The following is a 19,993-nucleotide window of genomic DNA, read 5'->3' as shown; positions in this document are numbered from 1 at the left end:
GTTAAATAACACTACTATTTCGACACTTTTTCAGGGAAGTAAAGGGCAGATAGTAAAAAGCACTTTACCCAATTTTATATTTTCAGAAGATGAATAGAATATTATTGCTCAAGATTTATTAGAAAATATATTTGTTATAAAATCCAAACCTCTAACTACCCACCATGCCTATTAACATTACAGTTGTTTTTTTACCAAGTCACCTTAACTTGGTCATAAATCATAATTTGACAATAAGTGACTACCGAACATAATGTTGACATAAAGCGTTTATAAATATTGGTGTTTAGCCAAATATGGGCGCTTTATGTGACCAATAAAATGAGCAAATTAATTATATAGCTGGCGCTTTAAATTTTTCTTTCTTTGCAGACATTTGTGCGTACAACGCTTTTTACAGGCTGAGCAACAACGGCTGGTTCATTAACATTTTTACAAGCAACAATTTTGGCCATATTTCCATAGGCAACAACAAAAAGTACAATCAACAACACGTCTTAAAAGTCAGTCAACAACAGAAGCAGCAGCAGCAACATATTCAGAGCCATAGACAGACTAACAACGTCTAATCTGTCGGCTGGCTGTGTGCGGTTATTTTGTGGCAAGCAATTACAGTTGTTGGCCTCTGTGTTGGATTGTATCTGCCAAGATTACTGTATGACGACGGCGCAAAACAACATTATGACTAAATTATGGTTTGGCCTTGTGTTGGCCATGCTGCCGGTGAACTTGTGCATTGGAGTGCACCTCAACGATGGTCATCGTTTGCATGGGCACGTGCAGACGCATGCCCATAGTCATGTTCCGCGATCATCGCTCGACATCGTTAAACAATGGAAAGTCTTTACATACAATTTCCTGCCGCATGCTCCAGTGCAAGATGTGAACTTTTACAATCCAGCCAATATCTTGTCGACTGGTTTGGCGGTTATGAATGATCGTATTTTTGTAGCAACACCAAAGCTGTTCGCAGGGGTACCATCAACATTAAGTTGGATTTCCCGAGGAGAGTTTGATGAGTCACCGGTATTGAATGTATGTTTAAAAATCAACGTTTTTGTTATTCGCATCATTAAAACAACAACAACAACCAATTATTCTTTTAGGCCTACCCAGATTGGTCATATTCCACTACTGGTCGTAAAGACTTCAATTGCAGTGACTTGGTTCTGGTTTCGGTATATCGCATGCGTGTGGATTCTTGTGGTCGTTTGTGGGTTTTAGATGCTGGCATTTCACGTTCCCTGGAGGATTATGAGAAAACCTGTCCGCCCAAGATATTGGTATTTGATGTAAAAACAAATCAGGTGGTGCGTCGTATAGATTTTCCAGCTGGTGTCTTGAGAGGCGAATCGCTGTTCACTAATTTGGTAATTGATGAGACAACGGCAAAGGCTGGCACTTGTGATGATGTTTTTGTTTATATATCAGATACAGTGGAACCAGGTGAGTTAGAAATAATTAATAATAATATTGATACAAAAACAACAAAATTATTGTTTATAAATCCCTCTCGCATTGAAAACGATCTAGTTCGCATTTGGTCCGATTCATTGTTTATGGTCATGATTAAATTGTGTTTGCCGGTATTTGTTGTAAGAATTCTATCAACCAACATACATCACATGGTCTTTAGACCATTGTTGTGGTTTTATTACATTTAGCATTGCATGTTATAATTTATGGCAGTAGTTTAGTTTGGTTTCAGTTCAACGAAAATAATTTAAAAGCCAATTTTTGTTTTGCTTCGAAATTTATTGATATTGAAAGTACATACATTTTATATGGTTTGTTTACCAAATTTAATTCATGTCCGTTAAAATAATTTATGGAATTTTTTTCTAAGTTGAAAAATATTTAAAAAATTGCCGGTGTTTCTGTCTTACATCAACTGCCTTGTTTGGGTTAAATTCAAAACTCATTTGAAAGATTAAAAAATAAAAGTCAAACTAGGAGTGATTTTTAAGAAATAAATTGAAATTATATTGTCTATAGAACCTAACCATTTGGAAGCCACCAAAGAAGACATATTAGTTTGAATAAAAGAATTTCTGACTGAAAAACTGAGACGAAATTTATTTAATTTGCTAATAAATCAGTGCGAAAAAAATAATTTCCTTATGACATACATATTGTTACGAAAGTAATTGGTGGATTTAACATAAATTAGATGAATTTGCGTGAATTTGTAGCGTAAATTTTTAATTAAGGGTTTATGGCCCCTTACAAATTTAACAAAATCGAGTTTTTTATTTTAAAGTACAGGTAGAATAGAATATGTTGCAAAATTTTCGAGACGATGGGAAAAAAATTAGCTGAAATATGAGCATTAGAAATAGAAAATTCATTGTGATTTGTATGCATCATAGAAGTTTGAAACGCGGTTTTCTCAAAATGACATTTTGGAATGCGGTGCCCACTGTAGCTCAAAAACGAATGATCCGATCTTCGTATGTTTTTGTGGGATTGTTATATATATAAAAAGCTTGTACTTAAGCGAGAGACTTTAAAAAAATGTTTTTCGCGGATTTAAGGCGAAAAAACTATAAATTTTTTAGTTAAAATCGGAATTTGGTAGTATTTTTTTAGAGTTTTTATACCCTACACCACCAATTTTTTGGGAGGTTTTGGCCAAAAAATTTGTAACGCATTTATATATACCAAAATGAATGTCTCGACGAGCTGAGTTGGGCTATGTGTGTCCATCAGTCCGTCTGTCCATCTAAACCTTGTAATCACGCTATACCAAAAGCAAAACCTAACAATGAAAGTAGAAAATATCACCTTTTCAACGATGTAAAGTAGGTTGTCGTATGAGGTCAAACCCAACTTTTAATTTTTTCGATTTTAATTATAATGACGAATAACACGGCTTTGGTTGGGGACTTTCCAAAAACAAAGCCTGGCTATGAAATAGAAAATCCTGTCTTTACAATGCAATGTAGATTAGCGTAGGTGGCCAAGTAACGAAGATATCGCAATAGTCGGTAATACATTCCATTTTTCCACTTTTTAGAAAATCACTCTACAGGTCGTAATTTTGATCGGATCGACATGAAATTTTGGTGGTTAATGGGGGTCCGGGAGGGAAAGAAGACTACTGATTTTGGTGATGGCCAGATAATATGCAGGGGTCGGAATGGGCAAAAAACTTATTTGGAGAAAAAACCCAAAACGAATATCTCGGCTTCTATAAAGGGTATGCCAAAAGCAAAACCTGACAATGAAAGAAGCTTTGTTTGGGACCTTCCAAATGCAAAGCCTGTCTATGAAAGTAGAAAATCACACCTTTACAACGATGCAAAGCAGGTTGACACTAACGGCGATATCGCAATAGTCGGTAATATATCCCATTTTCCATTTTTTTGTAATCACGCTATAGGCTATATAGGAAGAAGCCTATTGATTTTGGTGATGGTCGGATAATACTCTGGGGTCGGAATGGGCAAAAAACTTATTTGGAGAAAAAGTCAAGGTTTTATTTCAAAGCGAATATCTCCGCTTCTATATGGGGTATATCAAAAGCAAAACCTGCTAATGCAAGTAGAAAATATCACCTTTGCAACGATGTAACGAAGGTTGTCGTAGGTGGTCAAACAACGAAAATATCGCAATTTTTTTTTTTGTAATCACGCTACAGTAGTGCGATTCTGTAACACTTTTTTTGAGTTACCGACAAAAATCGGTAAAATTAAAACGCAAAATTATGAATGAAAAGTTCAAATAAAAGTTGACAACACTCTTGCTATCGGTAGAACTTTACGACAGCTTTTTATTCGTCGCTAACTTACCGAAAAACATCGGTAATTACTGAAATTATAAGCAAGTGCTGCCGGCTCTGGTCTTGAGGCGTCCACACATATAATTGATTATCCAACCTTTCAAACTTGACCGGAGGGTTGTCTGTTCGATATCCTCAAACCGTGTGTAGAGCCTGAAAGGTTTTGATAAGTCAAGCGCCACCATCACTGTACTATCACACGTTTAGCTCTAGTTTAGTTCTCGACTAATATGTGTGGAGATGGCGTCCAGCGCTGTTGTTGTGTTGTGCTGAGCTGCTTACAAAACCCCTGACCATCGGCAACTGGATAGCTATTACTGACGCTTGGGAGGACTATTGCCTCAAAGGTCTCTGCTACGGGCGACAAGATCGAGCGAAATCGGACTGTACGATTCACCTCTGCTGGCATCCTTGCTTGGCTTCAGTAGCAGAATCACCCTGCCCATTTGCCAGACTTCGGGAACGATGTGGGTAGCGGGCGAAAGGTTGAGAACTTTATTAAGATACTCTATTCCCGGCGCATCAAGCTGTTTCAGAATTGCCATGAGGATTCCATCAGGTCCCAGCGCTTTAGATAATTTAGCGTTCCTGCTGGCATTCGCCATCATCAGGCAGGAAGAGATCTAATGCGACGTAGTACTTTTCTTCGCCCTGTCACTCCCAGGGTGCTCGACAAACTGTCGATTAAAACATCAGTTAGTCAGTCAGCGTAACGTCGCCAAACGTGAGGTCCTATCTTCTTCATACCAGGGTTCGAAAGTGACTCCAATGTTGCAACTCTTCAGATGATTTAATCACTTGTTCCGCTTATGCTCACCGACCAACCAGTTAACTTCCAGTATCAGCTCCCTGACATGACCCCTGTGGTCAGGTTGGCACTAGAACTGGCAAAAAATCGATAATATCGATTTTTTTAATTTAATATCGATAGATAGTTTTGTCCATCGATATTAGCGAACTAAACTAAAATTTTTTAAAAATTAAATCACTTTTATATTTTTCCAAACATGCGTTCCCAAAAAATCGATAGCTATCGATCGAATATATAATGTAGGGAATATCGATAGTTTGCCAACTCTATTTGGCACGACGATGCTCATCCCGTCGCATCTGTTGAGAAGTTTTGCCTCACTTCGGGTATTCGACCAGCAGGTATATAACGAGCGGCTCCAGCAGTGATGATGTCTCGGATCGTGCTACCGAAAGAAGGGTTGGGCAGATCTCCAAACCGGTGATTAGTGAAGTTTCTTGGCCAATTAGATTTGCCATTAATGATAAAAGTGCAACGTTCAGAGGTGATGAAATCGAACGGTCTGCTGATGGAGACAGTCATGGGGAGATGGTCTGACCCAAGAGAGGCCAGGATACGTCACAACTCACCGACCGAATGCCACAACTTATGATGAACATTAAAGTCTCCAAGAATAGACGGTTATGGCCTTCCAAAAACGGACAAAGCGTACAAATATTTATATTTGTATCGTTTGCTGCCGGCAGGGTTTTATTAACTTTTATGCTATTTTCTCAGGAAGTATGGACTTGCCGTGGAAATAGGTTGCGAGCACATATTAGATTTTAATATATTCTTGACCAATATTGAAAAATATCTGGATGAAATGTTACGAGCAAAACATTTAATACCAAATCGCCAGTCAGATAGACAGATGGATTAGGTTTACCCATTATTTGATGAGGTACATTTTTTATCGTATCAATTTTAAGTTGTATATACCCTCGTTAGCCTAACGACTGATGGTATAATAAGTCGATATAAATTGATTCTGGCGGCCAACATTTGAAACCCAAAGCTTACTTCAATGTTCCTTGCAGACCCTCGACACCCTTTCTGCATTAGCTACACGGCATTCCTTTATCGTCTTTGCAGGATAATGTGCCTACGCCATAAACATAATTTTACTGTTTGACTTTTTGGTAAAACTTCGGAATCAGGGCTGAGTCTCAATTTTTCCTTTTTTCGCAATATTATTCCTTCATAGTTCGTGTTGTTTATTACCTGTAGAGTCAATTGTACGTATGTACGCACTGTTCACTTTGGTAAATTGTATATGGTCATATTTTTGGTTGTCTCGGTATAAGTCTCATGTTATGGGATATTACCCCGAACAAGCATAGATTTTAAAGCGGTACAGATCATCTCACGTTTAAACTTTTGTAGTTTATTCTCATGTGCGTACCAAATTCCAAACATATTAGTTGGATCTTACAGCAATCGGTCATTTCGCCCAAGACACCAAATATACCTTTGAAAAGTGATTAAATTTGCTAAATAATATTTTCCCCTGTATTTTTAAAGCGTCATTGAGATACAATAACATCATTTTTTTTAATTTCCAGGTATTGTTGTATACGACAGTGTACGTGACACCACTTGGAGAGTAACTCACCCAGCCATGTATCCTGATCCTGATTTTGCTGAAGCAAATATTTTGAATGACCGATTTGTGCTTATGGATGGTATTGTGGGTTTCACATTTGATCCACAGAGAGCTACTGTTTATTTCCAACCATTTGCCACAGATAGGTATTCAACAACATACTAACAACAATAAGTATAAATGTATACTAAATTATCGCTTTTTCTGTAGAATATTTTCAGTAACTCGGGAAGTTTTACGTGCCGGCCCCATAGCCATTAATCAAGTTTTGCCCGTTAAGCTGGTTGGCAAAAAATCATCCCAAGGCATTAGTTTGGCAGTTTCCCCCATAGATGGTAGTATTGTTTTTAGTCCCGTCACCGAAGCTGCTGTAGCCACCTGGAATCCCATTACAAATGAACAGAACATTTTGGCTCAAGATCAAACACATTTACAATTCGTATCTGACATGACAATAACTACACATGATCACGGTTACCTCTATGTGGTATCCTCCAAATTCCATCGATTCTTTTTGAAAAATCTCGATAAGGAAGAATACAACAACCGTATAATACGCATACCATTACCAGGGGCCAAGGCAGCACCTTTGACACCATTTCCACAAAGTTATCAAACAAGTTCATTCCCCGGACTACCAGTACCACTTACATTAAGCAATTACTATCAACTTACAAATTCTCTGCAACCCAAGGCTGTAAGCCACCATTCACCACTGGATAATGGTTACTTCTCACGTCCCACAGCCACAAGTCATCCGTATGAATTTGAAAATACTGGCATTATAAATTATTCAGTAAAGAATCCCTTCAACAGTCTCAATCAGGGTGAATCATTTCCACCACCCAAGGAATCAAGAAATCAAGATCAATATTCATTTTTGGAAAGTCTAGCCGAACCTGCACACCCCACCTCTATTTCGCCGATATATTATCAGAGACATGTTCGAAATACAAAACACTAATCATGCATTTTCATTCCCCCTCTGCAAAATAAAGAATTTTAATTCCCTTCATTTCAAATTTAAAAACAGTTCAAATTCATGTAAATTAATAAGAAATATCGTAAGCCTGTCAGCGTAATGAGTACTAACAAAAAATGAAGCATACTTTAAGGCATTAGCATGTGAAATGCTTGTAAGTAGACAAAGTGGGGTGGAGTGTGTGGTTAAGAAAAAAAAACGTGTAAATATTAAAAAAATATTCGTCTAAAGTGTTATACTGTCGTAAGTGTGTGTTGTGTAAATAAATTATTAAATAATAAAAATAAATTATATTCTTATCTAGAAAAAATATTGTTTTTGTTTTTTGGTGACTAATATAATAGTACGGTTACACTAGAGTTTTTTGCCGGGTTAACCCACTTCGAGAGGATTTATTTGACGTTTGCGCTATGGAATTGCCATTTAAAATCCAAACCCACTGGGTTAATCCGGTTAAATGTAACCGAGGTAAAAGGTAGGTTGTTTCCCCGCCTCCCAAAACCATCCTCTTAAATTTTCAACATTCTGGAAACATCGAAAACTTCTAGAGCACAAATCTCCATCTGTTTATGTTACAGTAATTCCTCCAAATCTGTGCTCTCACCCCAAGTACAAATTTTTACTGAATGCTGTTCGATAACAAAATTATCCAGCAAAAGAGAGCGAGTTTGGAGAGATTTTTGGAGAGTTTTGTGACTGAGAACTTGCAAATTTTTGCTGGGAAAATGCGTCCAGCAAAAATTTGCAAGTCTGATCAGCTGACTTTTAATCACCTGCTCAGTGTCAACAACTCGAAATGTTAACATTTTTGACCAAGAAAATTTCACAATTGCACATTTTTTTAGATTCTAAAGCACTGTGGATAGGATTAAAGCATTAAATAAGTAAACTGCAATTTTAAAATCTATTTTTTTTTTGTTCCGTTTGGTTTAAAATATCAAAAGAAACAAAAATAAAAAAATAAATTTCACACATTTTCGGAAACAGCTGACTTTCTTGCCAGTTTTTGCAAAATGCTTTTCGATAACTTTCTGCAATTTTTCTTGCTGAGAGAGTAAAATTCACTGAGAGAGGTTGCTGGAACTGACTGAGTAATTATTGCTAGGAAAGTTATCGTACATACCTAATAACACCTAATATTAATGTCCACTTCATTCCTAAACTAATACTACTCGTATTAAGCGACACGTAAAGGGTTAAATGTTTTCAAATTCACAACAATAAAATAAAGACATTAACGTTTTCCAGATGCCAATCTGAAATGTGACTTGTCGACTTGTCATAAATGAATATTAAAGAACATTTCAGAGAAATTGATGTGTTATACCAACTTCTTTAGTTGGAAAATACCGCGTGGTAACTAGACAAAAAAATAAAAGATGAAACAGTTGCTAATCTTTGCACAAATATAAATAAATCATTAACCTTTCATCAACATGACTTTTTTGAGTTGACAAATTGTCAACGACAAAAGATTAATTATTTGTTTTGTATTTTTGTTGTTGTTGGTGACTGTTTTTGTAATGTATCTTACCGGCTTAGAAGAGAACTAAGAAAAACCCACAATGACCGGGTGGAACAACAACAGCAACAAGTTCATTGCTGTTGTTGTTGTCTGGCCAGTTTTATGTCATCTACATTAAACGTGTTTAGCCCGTGCTAAAGATAGTCTTCGCAATACACATACTATAATTTTATAACAACTGAGAGATTTGATGATAGCTTTGCTCTTCTATTATTAGCTCACTTTTTTTAAACGTGAACGCACAGTGCACAGTGTTTGAGTGTAGTCATTTTGTGAAAGACACAACTAAATAGCTATAATTTTAAAAATGAACAAGATTTGAAAATTATTCCATTTTTCATGTAACACTTTGCAAATTTGAAAGCGATTACTTAAACTAAATAAATCTAGCATAGTGTCATTTACATCGTATATGCCCCTACGGAAGTATATTCGTACTTAAGTATAGTACACATTGGCAAGCAAAACTGACAGTCATCGACGTCTATTTCGTGAATATCAAAGCCTAATTGAAAAATTTCTTTTATAATCTCTAAATAATATCGTAAATATTGTATTTCAAACGTTTTTAGGTAAATAAAAGTTGTTATTTGCCGGAAAATTGTCCTTAAAGTACGTTGACTGTCAGTTTTGACTGTTAGTGTGTACTCCCCTTTAGTTTCATAAAATAAACGAAAAGTTTAGGTCATGACACGTCATTGCACTTCAGAAAAAAACAAATTTGTAAGGTGTTTTACTCTTAAGTATGTTTTGATTCCCTTTTTTCTCACATTACAAACATAACCACAATGCTCCACTGATTAAGTCGTATCAACGGAGGACTTGTTTTGAATGTCAAATATTTTTCGGAAAACGCAACAACTGGTTTTCAACTATCAACAGGTTTTATACGAACTAATTGTAACAACGTGTTTTTATAAAGGTTACAATTGAGAGGACAGTATTATTCCTCACAGTGCGATATTGCACTTTACTTCTCTTAAAACTATGGTTTAGAGAATAGTACAATGTACGCTGAATGTCCGTGTTCAAATTTTCAACGCGGGCAAAAAACCCTCAGTCCCAGTTGTATCAACCTAGTTCAATTGAAAGATCCAGTTCACTATGTAGTTCTAATCGAGCGGATCGTTTGTGATTTGAGCGACTGATTTCATACGCTCGTTTGTATGAAATCACTCATACGTTAAAGAACTAGGACAGTGAACTAGGAACTAGATTTACCTTACTTTACTCAGTATCCTGAGTATTTCAGTCATATAAAACTTGTCAGCAAGTGATGTCTTAAGACGCGACGTTGGTTGGTTTACGTGGCGGCTATTATCTTCATAGACCTCAATTAGTATGTTAAATATACCGTTTAGTATGTTGGTAATTATATCCAGCCTGGTGAATTGAGAAACCTCAGAAGGTCTCCCAGACCTAGTTCGGTTGTCTCAGCAGGATCGTGTAGGAACGGCCGTCCTAGAATTTTCAATCTTCGTTGCATTTGTGCAGGGCAGGAACAGAGGTGGTGTTTAACTGTTTCCTCCTATTCTTCGTTTTCGCAGCTGCGGCAGTAGCCATTGTGTGGAATATGCAGGCGCTTTGCATGGTTACCAATGGCCCAATGACCGGTTAGCACCGCAATTAGTCTTGCCAGGTTCCGTCGATTTTGGCTAATCAGGAACTTTGTACGTTTGATGTTGTAGTGTGGCCATGTAGATTTTGATATTTTACAAGTTTCAGTCTTGTCCCATCTGATCTCCGCATGTGAAAGATAGTATTTGAAGATATCCCCTTTAACTACTCCCATTGGTTTGCGACTGACGCCTTTGGAAGTTCGTTAGAGACAGATCCCGCTCTAGTTAGTTCGTCTGCATTTTCGTTACCAACAACGTGGGATCCAAGTAGATCCTAGTAGGAAATACTCTGGTCAGACGCCTTAGCTTAGCTAGTTCTTCTTTACATTCTTTCATTAGCTTTGATGTGGCAATGTTTGAATTCAATGCTATTGTATCTGGTGAGTGGTGCTGTAGAAGAATATTACAAGCTTCCTTTATAGCCAGTATCTCCGCCTGAAAAACACTGCAGTCTTCAGATAGCTTTGTCGATGTAAATACCAAGCAATCGTACCGACATCGTAACGAAATCGGAAGAAAATTCGGACGCTACATCCGATGTCTGTAGTGTAATTCTGTAACTCATTTTTTTATTTACCGACAAAAATCGGTAAAATTTAAATTCTTATAATTTCGGTAATTAGCGAAATTTTTCGGTAAGTTAACAACCAAAATAAAGCTGTCGCTAAGTTCTACCGATAGCAACAGTGTTGTCCACATTAATTGATACTTTTCATTTATAATTTTGCGTTTTAATTATACCGACATTTGTCGGTAACTCAAAAAATGTGTTACAGAATTCCACTACTGATACGAAATCGTACCGATATCTTAATGCAAGTTGTATGAAGTGGTTGACATAATTTCGGAGCGAAATCGGATCGATGTCGGTCCGATTTCGTTACGATATCGAAAGAAAATCCTTTAGAAATTCTTCTGAATCTTCGTACAGATTTCTGAACGATTTCGGAATAATGTCGAATGAAAATCGGATATACCTTCCGAATCTTCGTAAAGATTTCTGAACGATTTCGGAATAATGTCGTAGGAAGATCGAAGGAAAAAAATTCTCTGACGCCTTTTTATTGACCAATTTTTCTTTGTTATGTTTTTTTATGTAGAAGAACAAAGTAAACATTCTCAGCAAAAATCCTCATTACAAACCTCCTTTCCCACCCATTATTTTAACAAGAGCATGTCGCGCGAAATGTCTGGTTATTTTGTAACTACTGAAATAAGTAGATACTGAGTAGATTCTGACTACTTATTTCAGTGGTTACAAAACAACCAGATATTCCGCGCGACATGCACTTGAGGATTTTTGCTGGGTTGTGTACGAATATGTTGAGTCTATTAGCACTAGCTTGAATTATTTATTATATGTTGCATTTATATTTAAAATATTTAAAAATTGTATATGCGAATTTTTTAACCAACCACTTTGTTTTTCGACAACGAACTAAAATGAAACCAACCGAAGGGAAAGTTGTTTCAACATTTCGATCCGAATTCGTACCGAAATCGGAAGAAAAACATTCTCTCCTAAATCGGAACGAAATCTGATCGAATTCCCCTACGAAAAATCGTATAGAAATCGGAACGAAATCTGAACGATGTTGCTTGAGTCGGACATGCGACATTTGGTTTGCCTAGTATGTTTACTTGTTCCGAGTAGACATCAGAGCGGACTCCAGATTTCATCTTAGAGCCGTCCGTGTATGCCTTCATGTCGTACCCCGTCAGTGGTGTTCCGTTATTCCATTCTTTTCTGCTTGGACATTTGTCGATAGTGTTCCGATATTCCATTATTTTCTGCTTGGAAATTTAACAAAGGCTGATGAAAACTTATTGTAGGTGTTGCTATTTTTCCCGGTGGTTTGAAAACCACGTAGGCATGTCCGTAAGCTCTATCTCTCCACATTCCTAGAGTACGCAGCCTTGCAGCATTGCAAGCCGCAGTTGCTTTGATGTGTATATCTGTTGAGAGTATATGCTTCAGCCCCTGCCACCCCGATGCATGCGGATCTTTGTATACTGTATAGTTTTTTTTTCTGAATTGTTTTCTTTCCCACTGTTGGTCTTATTATGCTGGTGTACATCCATAACACCATTTTGCGTTTGAGGCACCAACGTGTAGTATTCAACGGTTGCTTTATGAGAACGATGTATCATGTTACGTTTCCATGACAGTTTTGAATCTAGGTATTTGGCGTGATCTGATAGGGGTATTTCTTAACCTCGTAGTCGTGAAAGATAGGTGATTGCATATTTGGTAAACAGAAGGTACCATATCATTGAGCCAATGTGAATAAGGGGTACACTCATTGATATAATAGAAGTCTACCACTTCTCTACTGGAATGTTGTGGAACTGTTATTATTGTATTACTTGCAGACCTTGTTGCGAGTCCGTCGTTGAGTTTTTTATGGCAACTTATTTTCTCTTTTATACTTTACAATTACAAAATACGTGTTTTCTAACACATTTCTGCAGGTCCATTGTAAAACCGAGTTATTCATTGAGGATTTAAAACCCAGGAAAATGTTTGCCTCCAAAGATGCAGTTAAATCATATGTACAAGTGATATGAAAGTGCATCAAATTATGCATTATCACTCGTGATTTTTACAAGAGCGTGACTACTGAAAGATGCACTCCATTAGCACTGCATTTTAACTAACCCTTCGGCACTGCATTTTAACTATCCCTTTGCATTCGCATTTTAACTAACCCTTTAAGGCAGCAAGGATGCAGTCCAATTTACATCCAAAGCACGTGTTTTGATGCACGAGTGCATGAAATCGGCCGAAAAAGTTTTGGCCTTTGGCCTCCGAAATTCACACAATATATTTTCTATTTTCACAGTTAACTTTGAACATTGTCTGCAAATTTCATGAAAATTAATTTATAGTTTTTGAGATATTTATTTAATTTATGATATTTAAATAAATAGGCGTGGTCAATTTTTCTTTCCATAAAATACAAAGTTAGACTATGACCAACATTAAAAAAAAAAAAACAAGTAAAAAAGTATCAATCGGCTTTGCCGACAGAGATATACCCTCAGCCTGTGTGGATTGAAATACTTTTTTCCAAAAAAAAAACGTCTGTGTTAGGCGGGTTTTCAAAATGTTGGCCGTATGTATCGACAAAAGTATGGATAGGATTAAAGCTCAAAAAATTGCGGGGATATCGATAGATAGGGCTTTTATATCACACTAGACTGCGAAAAACATAATATAGCTCTATTCGGTAATATATTCGGTTCGAGCCCTCCAGCCACTACATATGGCGCCATAGGGGTTTTTTTTACAACTTTCGGACTGTTTTCTCAAAAAGTATGGACTTGCCCCTGAAAAAATTTTTACTGCCGTAATAGAGACAGGAAAGCAAATTGCTTCAACAAAAATCAAAGTGATTCGAGAGCAGGTCTTAAAGTGAATTTATCCAAAATTTTGTGTGGGAGGTACCCGAAGGAGTAAACAAATATAGTCCATATTCGAACCTGTAGTGCGATTCTCAAACTCATTTTTTGAGTTATCGACAAAAATCGGTAAAATTAATACGCAAAATTATGACTGAAAAGTTCAAATAAAACTTGACAGCACTCTTGCTATCGGTAGAACTTTACGTCTACTTTTTATTCGTATCTAACTTACCGAAAAACATCGTTAATTGCCGAAATTATAAGCATTTAATTTTACCGATATTTGTCGGTAACTCAAAAAATGAGTTAGCGAATCGCACTACTGATCGATATCTGGTAGATATTTTAGGATCAAGAGTTATAATCTGCACAATTTTTCCAAACATTTTTGAACTTTTGTGGGGGTCCACTCCGATATGACTTATCATCGAACTTAAACAAAGTTTGTACAAAATATTACAAAGACCGAATCGGCAGATCCGTTCGAGAGTTATCTTGCGCTCCAACCACTACACACGGTGTCATAGGGCTTTTTTGTACCTTTCAGTCTATTTTCTCAGGAAGTATGGACTTACCCCTGATGAAGCTTATACCGTTATATGGGGGGCAGTGAATGCAAATTGCTACAACAAAAATCAGCGCGAGGTACCCGAAGGAATGGGCCGATTGAGTCCATCTAAGTCTGGAAGGAATTTCAGGATGTGCAAAGTATGGACCAAATCGGTTATTTCCTTCAAGAGTTATCGTGCGCACAAATGTTCCGAACATTTCCGAACTTTTGTGGGGGAGGTACTGGAAGAAGTGGGCCGATATAACTCATCTTCGAACTTAAACTAATTTTGGACAAAATATTGCGAAAGCCAAATTTTGGACCAATCGGTTCATCCGTTCAAAGAGTTATCGTGCGCTCCAGGAAGTATGGACTTACCCCTAATGAAGCTTATACCGTTATATGGGGGGCAGTGAATGCAAGTTGCTACAACAAAAATCAGCCGGAGGTACCCGAAGGAATGGGCCGATTGAGTCCATCTAAGTCTGGAAGGAATTTCAGGATGTGCAAAGTATGGACCAAATCGGTTATTTCCTTCAAGAGTTATCGTGCGCACAAATTTTCCGAACATTTCCGAACTTTTGTGGGGGAGGTACCGGAAGAAGTTTACCCATATAACTCATCTTCGAACTTAAACTAAGTATGGACAAAATATTGCGAAAGGCAAATTTTGGACCAAATCGGTTCATCCGTTCGAGAGTTATCGTGCGCTCCAGCCAGACAGACAGACGGACGGACATTGCTAAATCAACTCCAAATTGTCTGAAACACATTTCGTACAAACATACTTAGGGTCTAAACCATTATTTCGATTAGACACATTTTGCCCGTATGAAAGTGTACATACCCTCATTAGCATAAATGCTGAGGGTATAATTATCCAAACCGGTTCTGAACTGATAGAATAACAAACAAACGACATTTGAATTTTATTTATTAAGATGAGTCATAATTTCTATTCTTAACCCCGATTTTTCACATTTTCATATTTATTTATTTAATAAGAGTCGTAAAAATAAGTCCTCTGCGAAAAAAAACTTATAAATTCCTGGTGGTTAGGGAGTTACCAGATGTTGCCTGTGGGCAACATTGGGCCATTGTGGTAATAAAAGTTTACAAAGTTTGTTTCTTCAGTCTTTGTATTATATTTATAATTTTCATGATGTGGAAAAGTATGAACTGATAAGTTTGTTTGATTCTAGAGGAAAATTAATGGAAATGGAGTGGGTAAATTGTTCTATATTTATCACATATAGTTCACGAATTAGCCAATTTTGACGTATATGGTGATGTTCATATAATTTGAAATGCTCATATTGACATTTTTCAGAGTACAAGTGTTTGAAAAATATTTTCTATTTTGTAAGCAGACTCTAAACCTGATAATATTGACATGCATCCAATACATAAAATTATCATCATCGATATTTGAACAGATATTCGCTTGATATCTTACAAATTTCTAATATGTATATTCAAAAAAAATGTGTCAATCTCCTCTTAAATCAAGTCCAATCTTCGAATAATAATATAAATCCAACATTTTTCACAAGCCCCAACGTCCCAATGACCCTTTGTATTTCACAGAATACCACTAACCAGCATTTTCGACTTCCACTAATGTAACCACGTTATTACCACAATGCGCCAATGTTGCCCATAGGCTGCAAATGTTGGCTGCAATTATCCAATTCGTTTGACATTTAACGGAATTTTATAAAATCAATAAAATATTTCATGTCCAAATTGTTACGCGTCTACTTATACTTAAACAAGCATAACTTCGCCAATCTAGCTATTTATTTAAACGTAATTTCCATTTTTTTATTCTCAACCTACCGATACCCACTTAGTATATACCCAGCATAATTTGACGGAAGGGGTTCTTTGCGATGACGTGATTTCATGTCATCTTTCAAATCCTTTGAACCAATGCAAAGGAAGTCGTGAAAGATCCGATCTTTTCATCAGCATTTGTACCCATTCCATCGATCCAATAGAGATGATGTTTGTGTTTTTATTTACACACCTGTTTATTTTCATTTTGGTATGTTCCAGTACTGCAAAAATCTACTAATTTTTACTATTTTTTCCGATAACATAAAGGAAAAATTGTTATCGGAGTAAAAATAAGTTGATTCTTGCAGTTTCCGGAACAGGCCAAAGTTGTTAGAACTGTCGTCGTGATGTTGTCTTACATTTCCTACATATCAAACAACTAAAACTTCTAAACAATTGGTATTATATGAAGTCCCAACCATCGAGCTAAAAATAGAATCGGACTGCACACATTGCTATTTTAAAAGTTCCCTTGTCTGTTCTAAATCTGACATAGAATGAAATCAATCAAATCTCGCTTCTTGGAATTTGAAAAAAAGTCCGAAACGAAAAGGAACAAGAATCTGAAAATAAAGAAGAAACTACTTTTGGAAAGAAACAATTAAAAATAAATTAATTAAGCTTAAATGGTATTTTCCATAAAAAGTCTCTCCTCCCCGTTCGTTACATTTTGTTCTTAGAGATCCCTAAAGCAAGCCGGGTTGTAGATCCCTACATATTTCCGTCACTAAACAAAAGAGTATAAATTACCAAACTGTTGTTATAAAATAACAAAATTATAAAATAAAAGTAATTTACGAAATAAAAATACTTAAAGGAGTGCATTTGGAGTCCATGTTGAAATCTGAACTGGTGATGGGAAGATAATTGAAAAAACCTTTTGTAAGATGAAAAAATATCAGTTGCGGAGAACGAAGGAAGTAATCTTTTGCGTTGCAGCGGTGGTGATTACATTGCAATTTTGGATGTAAACTTTTGAAAAACTAAACTGATAAATTAATTGTAGCTATTTCATGAATTCGTTTGAATTAATAAAGAGTTTTGTTTTTCATGAAAACCATATTTCAATACAGCATTTCCATTTTCCAAACAAGACATGAAAATTTCATGCCAAGGGGTTGGTGAAAATGACATGCCAAAGCATTGGTTAAAATGACATGTCAAATCATTGGTGGAAATGACATGCCAAAGCATTGGTGGAAATGACATGTCAACGCATTGGTTAAAATGGCATGCTTAGGATCCAGAATAGAACGTCATCTTTTGGGGTCCACGCTCATATAAAATTCATCGATGAAGATGCTAAAAAGATGACATGCTAGATCACTTGCACCCATGATTGAATGTCATCTTTGGCATCAAACATTTTGCTGGGTATGTATGAATATCTCAAACGGTGTGGAAAATACACATACACAAACAAGGAAAATTGCCCACAGGTAACATTGGGCCACAAAGGGTTAACCAAAATCCTTTAAAATTACGAAAATCGAGCGGTGCTGATCTATGGGGGCTGTATCAAAACGTGGGCCTGTACCAACAAATCTCTCTAGGAATATTTTTCATCCCATTATTCGCCTAAATACCATATTGCACCTTTTCAACAAAAGGGTAGTAAATAATTTTAGTAAAGTAGTAAACATTTTTACAGTGGATGGAGTTGTATCGTTTTTTATTAAAAGGTGAAAATTTCAACATTTTTAATAACTACCCTTTTGTTGAACAGATGCGATATATTTCGGTTGGATAATGTAACTAGAACCATAGAAATACCGAAAATCGGGCGTTACAATTCTAAGGAATATAAGTAATGAGCATTAATCGATATCTCCTGCGATAGTTTTTGAAGCAAGCAGTTATGTCCGTAAGCTCTCTCTCCACTTTCCTAGAGAACATTGAACGAAATAGGTCAACAAAAAAATAATTTAAATTAAATAAAATATAGAGCATAAGCACTAGACTGAAGAAGGAATAAATGAAACTAAAAGCCTATATGTAAATATGATTGTGAAAGTAACCCACGGTGCTCTTGAATCAAATTTAAATGGAAGGTGCTTACACCTGAGAAGTTTTTGCGGATTCTGAAACTACAATGTGCATAGATGAGAAAAATCAAAAAACAAAAAAAAATCGACGGAGCGCTTTTTAAATAAATCGCGATTCAAGTTGACATTTTTAGGGGTTGTTTAGGTTTTCACGATTTTGCTTAGAAACCGCAAGTCCTATCAAAACGAGACTGAAGAAAATGTTGTAGCTGTGAAAATTCTTCACAAGATTGTCCTTTATGATATTTTCGTAGGTTTTACCGTTTTTGAGATATAGAAGTTCAAATTGAGACAATGCACTGACTGTATCGCCGCCTTATGCCAGTGCATTGTCTCAATTTGAGCTTCTATATCTCAAAAACGGTAAAACCTACGATAATATCATAAAGGTCAATCTTGTGGAGAATTTTCACAGCTACAACATTTTCTTTGCGGTTTCCAAACAAAATCGTGAAAACCTAAAGAACCCCTAAAAATGAGAACTTAAATCGCGATTTATTTGAAAAACCCTCCGGCGATTTCAGAATCTGCAAAAACTTCCCAGGTGTAAGCACCTTCCATTTAAAATTAGATAAGTTTTGTCTACCATACGATGTAAGGCATATTTCATTTGAAGCGCATTGAAATAATCATTTGCGACCCTATAAAATAGCGATATATACATTTACTTAAAGAGTGACACATCTCAAAAAATCAAGTTCCGAAAAAACGAGTTTTAAGTTGGCGATTGAAATTTGACTTCCATACTTAAAAAGATTACTACACAAAAAATTAATTAATCACTTGGAACATCTTTTGTAAAGAGCTAGCCAGATATTACTGCTAAAATTCTGTGCAACAGCAAGAGTGATTTTACGTATTTTAGTGCTTAATAAACTCAAAAAAACTTTATTGTTGATTTATACCAAAATCCTAGAAATTAAGCTGTAACTCGTTGAGTTTAAGAGATATCAACATGATAAATTGACACAAGATAAAGTAGAAGTCGTAGAAAAATATAGAAATTGCTAATTTTAAAACCCCATTTTTTTGAGTTATGCCACTCTTTGAGTAAATAAGCGATATATTCTTGATCAGCGTTAAATTCTAAGTTGATGTAGCTATGTCCGTCTATCCGTTTGTTGTAATCACGCTATCTTCCGAATGAGTTAAGGCAGAGGGCTGAAATTTTGTACATATTTGTATTTGATCTGAACTTAGATCAAGTTCGAAAATGGGCTAGGTCGGTCAACGTTTGAGTATAGCTCTCATATAACGGTACCGCTCGATTTCAGATATTTTGACCTTTTTAGCTACATGTTCAGACCGAATTAGCTATAATTTTGCATTTAGTGTTCCCAGTGATGTAGAAACTTCTCCACCAAACATGCGATTAACCTACGTCAACGTTTTGTTATAGCCCTCATATAACGGTACCGCTCGATTTCAGGTATTTTCACTATTTTAGCTACATTTTCTGGCCGAATTCGACCAAAATAGCTATAATTTGGCACTTAGGGTTCCTAGTTTTTCAAGTAATTTCTCCACCTAAAATTGTGGACATAGAAGAAGAAAAAATTGTGTTTTTTACCCTGGAACCTATCTCCGAATTGTACATGGCTTTCCATATAAAATCTTAATTCGCTTTGCGTCATTTCTCTTTGAGTCGTGTTTTTTTTTTGGAACATACATATCAACGACGCAAAGCGAGGTCTTGGTGTAATTGTTTTGTAATGAATGATAGTAGTAGTTTGGTGGAAAAAAGGTCCTATTTTGATAACTTTATAGAACAAACTAGAAATCTATTAAAATTGGAATATTCTAAACAGATCCTATTATATTATGAAGTAAAAACCCATCTGATTGTCACCA

At 36.1% G+C, this 19,993-nt stretch overlaps 1 protein-coding gene across 1 annotated transcript in view; it reads left to right on the top strand.

The window, feature by feature from the left end:
• yellow-e (L-dopachrome tautomerase yellow-e) overlaps positions 1–7,469 on the top strand; it is a 58,273-nt gene extending 50,804 nt beyond the window's left edge. The window contains exons 2-5 of the mRNA XM_073962832.1: positions 373–1,035; positions 1,107–1,446; positions 6,137–6,323; positions 6,388–7,469. Of these exons, the coding sequence (XP_073818933.1) occupies positions 658–1,035; positions 1,107–1,446; positions 6,137–6,323; positions 6,388–7,141 (1,659 nt within the window). The 5' untranslated portion in view covers positions 373–657 and the 3' untranslated portion in view covers positions 7,142–7,469. The remainder of the gene's footprint in view (positions 1–372; positions 1,036–1,106; positions 1,447–6,136; positions 6,324–6,387) is intronic.
• The last annotated feature ends 12,524 nt before the right edge of the window (positions 7,470–19,993 follow it).

Source organism: Musca autumnalis, unplaced genomic scaffold (assembly GCF_047663935.1).
Source record: "Musca autumnalis isolate F117 unplaced genomic scaffold, ASM4766393v1 scaffold_1, whole genome shotgun sequence".
Taxonomy (NCBI): domain Eukaryota; kingdom Metazoa; phylum Arthropoda; class Insecta; order Diptera; family Muscidae; genus Musca; species Musca autumnalis.
The sequence above is the reverse complement of the archived record's forward strand: the minus strand, read 5'-3'. Positions and strand labels throughout refer to the sequence as shown.